The following is an 11,980-nucleotide window of genomic DNA, read 5'->3' as shown; positions in this document are numbered from 1 at the left end:
AATGACAGGGTCCCTGCAGCGTGAATGGACTCAGCGGACACCGGACAGGGGATGACACGAGCTGCCGGACCGGGAGTCTGCGTCCGCCGCTGCGGCCGGTGGAGCCAGTCTGGTCGGCACTGTCGTGTCCTTGGCTGCTGCCTCCTCCTCCTCGGCTGGCTGGTGTCCTTCCAAACTGGAGGTGTGCCTCTACGTCATTTTCTCTCTCTACCGTAACCTTCAGAATAAATATATCCTAACGTACGGCAATATCATAGAAACATCTTTATTTAAAAAAGTAAAACACTAAAAGAAGATTTGGTCTATAATTTTGTTCCATTTTTTGTCTACCGTAATATTGATAATAAATCTATGGTGGTGTAAAACAGCCCTAGAAATAAGTACAACGTTAATTGTCTACATAATGCAAACAGTGACGATAGATTCAATGTAAAAATACGTAAAAAATAAATAAAATAAAATCATACTTTTAATTTTTAATTGTCTACCGTAACGTTGATAATAGATCTATTGTAGAAGATGTCGGCGTTAATAAATCAAAAACCCTGACTAAGACATATAGGCCTACATCGAATTTATTTCATTTATTTTTTGTCTGATATAAGCTTGAAGATAAATCTGTCCTATTATATGTCATTTTAAATAACAATGCTTTAATAAACAATACAAAAAAAAGAAAACAAGGCAAAAAGATAGATTCATTTTAAAAAAGTAAAACATAAAACAAACACATGAGGAGTTACAAGCCAGCATAAAGAAAAACATCAAATGAAATGTCAACATAATGAATAAAACATTTTATTTAATCATTTCCATTTTGCATAGTCATTTTATATCAACAATGGTCCTCGATACAAAAGGCAGATAGTGGTCAAAGACTTACAGGTACCTTTGCAAGTTTTGTAAGTGCTAAGACAAAACACCCCCAAAAATAAATAAAGCCCACTTACAATCACAATATTTCCTCCTTAAATAATACAAAAGATTGACATCGAAGAAAATTGTATACAGCTGGTCGCCCCTGGTTGATTTACCCGCTTTAGTCAGCAGATTTCTTTGCTTGTTTTTTTACTCTTACTTCCTAAAACACTGATGTGAAGCATCAGGGAATACGACTACAAACAAGTTATCTACATTTGAGTCATTTACACGTCTGTACAAAACACAAATGTTAATCTGCAGATGCCTGAAATGATCGTAGACCTCCTCGCAAAGCCATTTATCAAACCGCACATTACGGAACATTCAAGGGTCAAAGGTCAGAGCAGAAAGCCGGCCATTACGTTTGATTGAGCGTTTAACAGAGATTTTCAGGCTTGTGAATGTTCGATGAAACTCAAAAGACACCGTTAGAGGTCGGAAGGCACAGAGAACAATTACACTGTCAGTAGGTTTGCACTTTTTTTTTTTTATGGTCGAGAGGCCCGTCTGCTTCGGACAAGCTGCTTCAGGTCTCCAGTGTTTTACTGTCAGTGGTTTGTTGTTTTCACATTAAGACTTGATTTTCCACAGCTGAAAGAAAGAGCAGAAGAGATTAAAAAAAACCCACTCCCCTCATTTCACAACCATCTTAACATCATCTCAACAAAAACACAAAGGTTGGCATTCATGTAGAATTTGGCATTTTGGGAAATGCACTGCTCAATACAGCCTTATGCATGTGCAATAAATACACAGCTTGAACCTGGAGACCAGCAGCTTAGCTTAGCTCGTCAAAAAGACTCTTCTAATGTAAACTTTAAGCCTACAACACTAAAAGTCACAGTGGGATGACATCAGAGGTGCTGGAGAATGCCAGGCCAGCTTTCCTCCCTTCTTAGCGTGCTAAGCTAACTGTCTTGTAACCACATGCAATGACATGTGAGTGACATACAGCTATAGATATAGATCTATTAATCTCAATACTTTAAAAAACAAAAAGGAAATATATTCACGATTCAAAGGTTTTTATTTGTCACATACGCAGTGACATGTTTGTGTGACATGTCAGCTGTGCTCAATTGAAGTATGTTTTTAATGTTGGTCATGGTGTATGTTGTTTCTATTGTCTGAGTCTCTGAGCCCGTGGTTCTAAATGTCATTTTCACCTGGCTGCAAACCAAAAGTCCTCTCAGGGACAATAAAGAAGAAGGTCTTCTAACACGTCTTGAATTACTTTATTTCTGCAGGCTGCTTATAATTCTAACAGACAGCTGTGCATCAAACAATCGTCCTTTAAACAACACTCTTCAGCTCGGACAGATTTGAGAACATTTTTTTAAACTCACCAGACAACAAAGAGCAGGTAAACTGAGTCATATAAAACCCGATCATCAGTTGAAGTGTCTGTAATGGTACGCTGTCGCTCGTCTCCCTCAGAGCTATTTAAAGAATTATCAACTAAATCTAAATCTCCATCTACTGATGCCGCTCCATCGGACAGGATGATCCCACACATCATTGATTACGCTGGTTAAGTGAGTTTGACCCTCTGCAGGATGTAAACCAGCTAACGACTACTTTAGTACAGGGACAAAAAAAAGCAATCACACACGATGTACTTCATCTACACTTCCTATACGCAGGGTAAGTGTCAGTTTAAACAGGATGATTAGCTGGTGGTTTGTGCCTGACTGTAGGGGGAGCTGCAGCATCAGCAGCAGCAGCACTTCCCTCCTCCCTGCTAAACTGTGACCAAGGTTTCTTTTAAAAAGACTCACTCTGATGTTGAAGCCGAATAGGTCACTGACCACAGCCGACACAGCGGACAGGATGACCACTTTGGTGATGTTGTAGATAAGAGGGTTCACAGTCAGACCCAGAAGTCTGAACGGAGTGTCCAACTCCTGAGGGAGGAAAGAGGGAGAACACGACGTTACCTAAACTTGACAACAAGGATCCTCTCATCACCAGGCAAGGAAAGAGTCAAAGCAAGAAGTTATAATGGATGAGAGCCATCGTAGAAACAACATCCTAAATAGAGAACATACGGGCTGATATGGGCTGCTCTTATCTTAAAAACAAACTCGGCAGCAGATTTTTCATTCCTTCATTTCTTTCTGTTTTTGAGCGAGCGCTCATTTAAAGGAAGAGCAACATTTAACAAATAAATACAGAAGAAATCAAACCTATCCTGTATCAATATCTCTCTGAGTCATGACTGTCGACAGTGAGTGAGAAGAGCCGGATGTATTGTTGTCAGAGCCGTGTTTACACCACGTTTACATGGAGTTTGTGTGTGAAGCTGTAGAAGAACATGCTCACTGTTTGTTTGGATGTCACAGAAGTCTCTCTGTTATTCCGCATCGATTTAAGTGCAACATGAAGCTACGCGTTAACCACAGTATGCTAAAGGCAACCGCAGATCGAGCACAGGAAAATTGTTGTCCACTTCTTGCCCTTGCTTAATTTTTGGTACTTTCTAATTCGACACTCCTTGGTGTGAAGCCGAGTGTCGAGGTGTTTGAGGAGTGTCGCTGGAGGAGAGCGGAGGCGTCTCTAAACAGCAGTTTGTTTTGATTTAATGCTGGAGCCTTTAGGGTGCCATCTCCTGGATCAAAAAGTCACAGATTCTTCCTTTAACAGTAATACAGATATTTAAATCAGTCTTTAATAAAACATTCTCAATCGGAGAATATGATGAACGATTTCAGAGAGATATTCCCTGACTTCAGGGCCATTTTCCCTGATTCTGATGAATTAAGCCACGGAATAATTAAAATGAACTCTTTACTAAATATCTTACCTTCATCAGCTTCGTGGCAAGTTTCAAAACATTGTTCACTATGTTGAGTTCTTCTTTCTTGTTGGGCTTCTTCTCCATCTTGAGATACAGATTGATCTGCGAACAAAAACAGATTCCCATCCTGGGAATTCTTCAAGACGAAACGCTAGTTTGAAAACATTCATTTAACTATACGCAGACGGGTATCGGAGCCACTGAGATCAAACGTGCAGCTCGATGTGTTCTTGCAGGTGCGGTGTCGTTACCTGCTCGGTGAGAAGCACTGACGAGTTGCTGTATTTGCAGTTTGTCTCGGAGCCCAGCGTGGCCAGACGCAACAGAAACAGGATGAGAGAGGAGGCCCAGACCATCAGCTCCCAGTTAGTCAGAGACTCGAGGAATGTCTTGTGGCTGTGCAGAAGCTGAGGAGAGGAGAAGAAAAAAACAATTCTCACAGGATATTTTGTTTAAACAGGATTTATAGGGATGCAGCAAGACTTTGAAATATCTCTTAACTGCATTTCTTATTTTACTCAGATTATATGTTTAGATGGTTAAATGTTCTGTGCTTCTCTTCATGCAATATTCAGCCCACTATTTGAACAGTGTTATTAGATTTGTGCTCTGGAAGCGGATCAGATATCCTGACTGACCTGAGCACAAATGATGACTGAGATAGACAGAGCGAGGAGGAAGATGGTGGAGACGATGACGTCAACGGAGCGCTGTGGTCCTCGTCTCTGCGGATCAATGACGCACAGTCAGAACAACACAAGCCCTCTGGTGCTGAAACAATGCGCACTAATAAAAAGAGGAGGAGAATACAAACCCTGAGAAAAGAGCGCAGAGACAGCCACATCTTTATGTTCTGGACTTTCTTCAGCCTGAAATGAGGGATCTCAGACTTCTTGGCCTTGCGAGCTGAAGTGAGGTGGCTGAAGTATTTGGCGAATAACAGCCTCTGTTGAAGAAAGGAAACACATCCACATGATTTCATTTGTTTTTTCATTTAACTAATGACTACTTTTAGTCTTGAACCTTGTACAATGTTTGTATGGGTGGCTGCTCATTGTGTCCCTCAGACGTTGTTTATTGTGCTTTTTTTTTTTTTTCTGCAGAAAGCACATTTAAAAACAAAAACATACAACAAACGGACTGCACAGCCGAACGCCATCTCTCCAGCAGAGCCGAACGTCAAGGCATCAAAGTTGAGTTTTTAAAAACAGGCATCGTGGAGGAAAAGCGTCCCAGAGATTTTGGCGTTGCTAATGAACGTAATGTTTTTGTGGCCAAATGTCATCAAGCGTGTGAACTTAAACAATAACACAAATAAAAGAGAAGGACAAACATATTGAACACAAAGCGCTCACCTGCTGGTACGTTCTCTCAGCCACACACATCATGAAGAAGAACAGTCCCGTGAGACACACTCTCTGCACCGTCGTGATGAAGAAGAAGACGTAGGCCCGGCTGTCGGGCAGCCCCACCGCCAGCTCCAGCAGCTCTACGAGGGACAGAGAGCCCACGCTCGACATGTCCAGACGTTGGGACAAGCGGAAGGCGAAGGGAAGCAGCGCCAAGGTGGCCGTCATCAGCCCCCCGAACATGAGATAGCCCACACCCTGCTCCACCGACTTCACCTGTCGGCAAGAAGCGAGAAGGAGAGACAGACAGGTGTTACTGTGCAACATGTGCAACACAAAGCCTGCGTGTAACTCTGCAGACACCCACACATTTCAGCAGAATGAAAAAATCTGATTGATTGATTCGAATTTTTAATTAGTGCTGGGCCAAAATATTGATTCAGACATTTAACAACGTCCTGACTCTGGTCATGCACGATTGTATCGAATGTGCAAAATATTCACATTTTCATTTTTTCTTAAATTCTACGCTCTCAAACGATTCCCCAAACAATTTGATTTACTTGCATCGCTACATCACTGATTCATGACTCCTCAAAAGGGGGCCGCTTAAGAATCGGAGTAACGTGTACCGAAGAAGACGGAAACAGCACGCCGGTGGGAAAAAGTCCGAGGGCGGTGAAAAGAAGTTAGGAGATGGAGAGTGACGAGAGGTGACGCTGACTCTGAATCGCAGCAGATGAAAACAAGAACCGTCAAATCAAATATCATGAAGCATCCTATGATTGAGTTACAATACATCAATGATTGCTATCGTTATTTGGAGCCATGTTGTGTATTGTATTGTGCATTACCCTGCGATTCCCACACCTGTATCATGCTGCACAGGTTGCAAACATTTATTAGTCTGTCTTGTAGTGCAAGTGTTTAAAATGCTGCCCTAACACCAGACATTTCCCAGCGTGTGACCAATAAGTACACGCATCGCCCTCTCTGTGCTCTTCATCCAGCTATCTGAGTTGATTAGTGTCTTCAAGCATTCTGAATCAATGTCATTAAAACAAACAAAAAAAGGACGTTGTACCCTTGTGAGGATGATCCCACTGATCTCCAACACTGACATGTCTGCCTTCTTACAGTCGCCCTGCTCCCATATGATGGCGCTGACACGGTCCTTGGATGGGTGGCACGCCTGCAGCCATGACATCTGGTTCTGAAATTAAACACAATGAATAACGCACGTCTGTAACGGGTTCTCCAGGAGGCTGCTGGCCTGTCCTGACTCCACTTCTTTGCCTGTCACTCGATTCGTGGAAAGTCAGTTTGAGATGGCGTTTTCAATACGGGGCTATAAATCATCTCTTCAGAAACCGAGGGATGACATCACTGAGCCTGTGTCTGTGTTTTAGTACATATATGGTCTTCAGACAATTTGAAATAAAGGAGTTGGATCCAGTCTTATAACAATCCACTTACAAATTAAATAAGGCTGCTTACATTTGATTGAATGAAATATATCATTGTCGAGCTTTGAGCAGAAACACACTGGTGACTCAGCAAATATAAGGTTAGACAGATTGAGAGCGCTTGAGGACTTTGTGCTGGTCTTACTCCGTTGATCCCCTGGTGCAGGCTCTCGTCATCGCTGCTCAGCGTGCTGTTCTGTGGGAGCATCATGCCGCCGTTGTACCTCGCGTTCCCTTCGCCCTCGCTGCTCCCCGTGGAGGCCGAGTCGGGGCCTTGAAGAAGCTCCTCCCACATCGTGTCATCAGTGTCAGAGGCGGGTCGAGGGCCCACGATTGGCCGGAGGCGCTCTACCTCTCTGGGCTTCACCTTGACAGAGGCTGCGTTTCCCTCCTGTGTGAACGGTTGACTCAATCATGCTGAAACTGCACTCAACACCATCAAGCACACGTTTACTCAGGCTTCATAAAATCTCTACTTAACCTTTCCTCTCTGCGAGTCGTGAAAGCTATTAATAAAAAATGACATCTTGCACGCGTTAATACTAGTTTCACAAGCACACAGCATTAACAGCGCGGCGTACCTGAGGTCTGACCGAAGGCTTGGGGTCAAGCTTTTGAATTCTCCTCCAAGCAGAAGACAGGGGTGGAGGGGTCGGCCAGTCCGCAGCAGGAAGTCCCTCAGGAAGAGACGGTGGAGGAGTTACTCCCACTGGTTGGACTCCCTCCTCTTCCTCACTGGAGAGCTCGTCAGACGCCCCAAACCCCGACTTCCTTTTGTTCTGTGAGACGACACGGAGACACACAGAACTCTTCAAAATGTACTCCGACACAACACGATGCTGTGAGATCAGATAATCAAGAACCTTTATGTAAGCCTGCTGACACACTTTATTTAAATAAAACTGATGTTAACAGGAATGATTTTAAATGACCTCCTAAAGGATGAGGGAACATCTGTGACATGATCGATTCTACGTTGTTATTTTTAAAGCCTGTAAATGCTTCACCGGGGTCAGACGCAGTGACTGAATGCATGCTGCAGAAAACAACCTCTTCACAGTTTCCCAGGCAAAACTGGATCAGCAACAGAAGACAGAAGTACTCACACATGTCAAAGATGAGATCAACAAAAAGAGAAGTGCGCTATCGCTTCATGCAAAGTCAGCACCCAAAATTTGTTCCTCACATTTACTGATTAGAAAGATGTAGCTGAACTTTAACTACATTTTTAGCTTGAAATCAAATGTACACAACAGTACAGGTTCATGCAGGTATTACAACACTACAAAGAGTGGGACATTAAATGCCATTGTTGACGCACCAAAAAGCAGCAGAATGATCAGCCTGTAAAAACCTGTAGTTAATTTAAGACATCTTTAAGCCGGCTCAAAAATTAAATCCTGCACGACAGAAAGGTTACGAAAAAAAAAAAAACATGTGACAATCTAATGAACTGAAAATGACATTTCTTGTATTTATTGTGAACTTTTCCAGGATGTGTTGGCTGTCTCCTGTCACAGCAGGTTTTAATGCTTTCATGACTTTACTCATTCTTTGCTTTGAGGTCGCGTTGGATAAGTGGGATGAGTGAACATACCCTCCTCTCTTCATCGCTGTATAACCGCTTGGTCTCTTCAAACTGCCACGGCTCCTGCCGCTCTGTGTCCTCACTGTCTTTTTTCTCTTCGGCTTTTTTCAGCCCTCTGCCCTTTCTCGGCCTGATGGCAGACAGATTAAAACCACTGAGAACGATATATGATATTCAGTGAAAGAAACCCTTTACATCGATATGCAGTGTGTTTGTGGCTGTTAATCTGTGTGTGGCTCAGAGGCGAGGGTGTGTTAGTGTGCAGTGCCTAACAATGAGACTCCCACCTCCTCCTCCGTGAAGGGCTGGTGGTGCAGCTGGCAGCTGGAGTGCCCGAGGGCCAGCGGCTGGACTCTGTCGACACAATCTGGCAGTGCACGGTGCCCAACAGCAGCATCAGACACGCGGGTCCAACCAACTCATTGGCACTCGCCCCGGGGATCTCAAGGTAGAGCACCACCGCCGCCACTGAGGGGAGGAAAAAAAACGTTTGGCAACAGGAACAAAACGATCTCTTCAGGGAGCCGTTAAAGCAGAATTCATGCTGACTGATGAGGTCTTTTTGGGCTGTGCAGGTGAGACAGTCAACAATCTATTGTTGCACATAACAGAGTGCAGAGGAGAAGAATAGAGGTAGGGTCCAGTTTTTATTCCAACGATAGTGTCACTGCGTCTCCCCGGCTTAGCAAAGACAAAATCCTTCAAATAAATCCTTCTGAAGGTTTTTGACTGCAGCTGCAGAACAACACACTCATAAGTCCAGTATCAACAAGGCCATAGTCACAATATGTGGAATCAGTAATCAGTAAGTTTAATGCATGGACCCTATAGAGTAACCTTTAGCTCAAACAAGCCAGCGAAGTGTCAATATTCAGTGTTCATCCATCAGATATTTTAAGTCTGTGTGTGTGTCACATTCAGGGTTAAGAAAATTAAAACCATGCTTTACCTCTTTCTCTGAGGCTCTTCTGTGGACACAGAGGGGTTTAAGGTTCGAACCCTGGGCCACAGGTAATACACGTGTATACAGCATAATATGTGACCTTTACGTTCGTAAATGTTAAAATCCCTTTTCAAAATTAGAGAAACGGTCCGATTTACACTGACGAGCTTACTCTGCATGAAGTAGAGCACGAGGATGCACGAGGAGACGGACATGGACGTCACCTGGATCCACCACTGGAAGAAGAACGGGAACAGCAGCACTCTGACCAAACCTTTCCGAGCCAGAGACGTCCAGGGACTCTCCGGTTTGGCTTTGCTGAATGTTGATCCTGAGAGGAGGATTCATTGAGCCTTACAATTAGCTTGGTACACTTCAACATTGAAAAGAAGCAGAACAGAGGCAGGAATAGGACAGCTACGTATGTGTCGACCAAGAAGGGAGAAAATGTGTTTGTGCATGTGTGGTGTATGCAGTCAAATGAACTCAATAATACAAATGAACAGGGCGGAGGAGTGCCGCTCATTGATCGTCACCTCTCACGAGATCGACATCGATAAGGTCTGATTTGATGTGACCCGTCCTCCGTGGTTTGCTGTCCAATCCCTGCATTTCAGACAAATGATAGTTACACTTCATGAGAAACAGACAACAGTGTATTTATTAGAACAGAGATCAGGAGGTGTCTCACATGAAGGTCCGCCTTCTCCAAAGATTTCTCCCAGACTTGTTGATCATAGGCTCCGATCTGTAGAGAGAAAAAAAACACACACAACCTTTATTTCGTTTTTATTTTCTTAATCTTTTATGGGAAGAGATTCACTGAAGATTGAAGTAAACAGATTTTTTAGCAACAGGGGAACACAAACAGCGTTTTTTAGAAATTCTTTTTGGACTTTGGACTCACTTTATTTGCACATTATTATTATCATTATTATTATTATTATTATTATTATTATTATTATTATTATTATTATCATAATTATTTACAATTATTCCCATCCAAGGACACCTGAAAATAAAATCATTTTAACCCGTTCCTGCAGGGACTGAGGAGAACTTATATGAGCGCATCCTGCAGAACTGTAAACAAACAAATACAAACAGTCTTCCCTCCTAACACATGTACACTCTTCAGCTGTACGCAAGAACATATAAACTCGTGCTGCTCATATGGAGTGAACACAAACACAGCTGGGTCTTATCAGAATATGCACAGAAGTGAAAAGAGATTTATCCTAATACGAGATGTGATCATCATAGTTCACTAATTACCTCTAATGTGAGTCTCGTTTAGCCCGACTTTGTTTGGACTGTAAACAGTCGAGCAGAAGCAGACGGGTAAACACAGGAAGATAGGACACATGAACTGAGGGACAACAAAGTGCTCTTGTTTATTTTTCTTTTGAATTAAATTAAAAAAAGAAAAAAAGTCAGTTTTGCTGTTGTGCATGACTGTAGCATACATTCATATATTTCAAAAGGTTAGGACAGTTTGGCGTTTTCCTCAGTCTCTATTTTTAATTCTTATTTTCTGTTTCAGTTTAGTTTTGACTCGTTGTCCGTGCTCTGATTTTGTGACAATAATTAAGTTTCGTTTTTAGCTTTGTCCTGGTATTGTAATGGTTCAGGGAACGATAAAGAGCAAAAAAAAAAAAAAACACAATAACACACCTATCAAATATTGTTTAAGTCACAGAAAAAAAAAGGTTTTAACTTCTGCAATCAGCTGGCTCATAAAACCTTAAACAAACAGGAACATGTTCACTCATACAGTCACTGAAATGTTAACTTTAGACATCTGGTTTAATGACAGGCTTTATGTGAGATTTTAAAACAGATCCAGTCAGTGGACTTTGTGTTATTATCATATTTTTCTCTTACCTTCTCTTGATACCAGGCTATTCTGGCCATTGTCCTCAGGTGCTACAAGTGACGTCACAAAGGGAGAGAGCACAGGGCACTGATCCAGATCTGTTCACTACACACAACAACAAGGATTATTTCTTTATTTCTACAGGAGCGACATAAATAACACCAGGATCATGTTTTAATCTCATGCTCATAATTAATAAACCAGTACGTCACCCACCTGGCACGGACATGTACGGTTCGTGTTGGCACAAACATGAAAACACTTTGAGAGACCATCACAAACCAGTTTTTAAAGACTTTGTCATCAGTCCTGCTGTCAGAGCGAGCTAGCTGCTAGCCTCCCTCTTTACGTCCACTGACACTTCTCGAAGCGACTCACAGCCCGGACATTTGTTTATTCTTCCCTATTGCTGCATATCTCTAATTACAAATAATAGTATTTAAGGGGTTTCTGTACTTTGCTAACTTCACTCTTCTTCACAGTTAGGCACAACCTTCCGCTTCCCTTTTTTCCGGGGTTTGTTGTGCCTCTCTGTTGTTTATTCTCACCTGCGTATGATCTGTCAGGCGCATTAGCTAAGCGTTGAAAACCATTTTCTCTCGACACATAGAAGGAAATAAATGGTTTCCGTTGTCCTGGAGTCTAAATAAACTATTTGTGATTGGAATAATAACACAAATGCTGTAAAGAAGCTTTCCAGAAAAAATAGTAGAGGGAATATGCCGCCTGACAACCAAGACGAAGGGCAAATTAATACCTAATTTATATATCCTGGATGGTTTCCCAACATGTCAACCAATCAGAGCTCAGCATACAGTCAGGCAGAAAAACAGATTTTGCATAAATAAAAACAAAACAAAAAATCCTTTAACATCAAATAACATTAAAAAAAAAACTGTAAAAACAAAACCGTATTTTTAAAATATTTTTTAAACATGTATTCTGACATCAGATTGGATAGCAATAAATACATAAAAGATAAACTTGTGAATTTCCTAATTTTAATTATTTTTCCGCAATAAAAAGCTAAAATGAAGAAT

The 11,980-nt window shown here is 42.0% G+C and overlaps 1 protein-coding gene across 2 annotated transcripts; it reads right to left on the bottom strand.

The window, feature by feature from the left end:
* Positions 1-776: 776 nt before the first annotated feature.
* phtf1 (putative homeodomain transcription factor 1) lies at positions 777-11,788 on the bottom strand. Of its 2 annotated transcripts, none has more exons than XM_079341841.1 (17): positions 11,489-11,788; positions 10,949-11,045; positions 9,756-9,812; positions 9,601-9,670; positions 9,237-9,395; positions 8,409-8,589; positions 8,131-8,251; positions 7,115-7,312; positions 6,679-6,924; positions 6,152-6,280; positions 5,074-5,343; positions 4,533-4,664; positions 4,357-4,443; positions 3,970-4,125; positions 3,725-3,820; positions 2,700-2,825; positions 777-1,512 (listed from the first exon to the last, which is right to left on the bottom strand). In XM_079341841.1, the coding sequence occupies exons 2-17, from the start codon at positions 10,976-10,978 to the stop codon at positions 1,492-1,494; spliced, it is 2,079 nt and encodes a 692-aa protein (XP_079197967.1). In that variant the 5' UTR covers positions 10,979-11,045; positions 11,489-11,788; the 3' UTR covers positions 777-1,491. The 2 variants fall into 2 exon arrangements, with proteins under 2 accessions (XP_079197967.1, XP_079197966.1); XM_079341840.1 differs by lacking the exon at positions 11,489-11,788 and adding an exon at positions 11,157-11,481.
* Between the last annotated feature and the right edge of the window lie 192 nt (positions 11,789-11,980).

The sequence above is a fragment of the Symphodus melops genome, assembly GCF_947650265.1.
Source record: "Symphodus melops genome assembly, chromosome: 4".
NCBI classification, from domain to species: Eukaryota; Metazoa; Chordata; class Actinopteri; order Labriformes; family Labridae; genus Symphodus; species Symphodus melops.
This window is presented reverse-complemented; position numbering and strand designations above follow the sequence as displayed.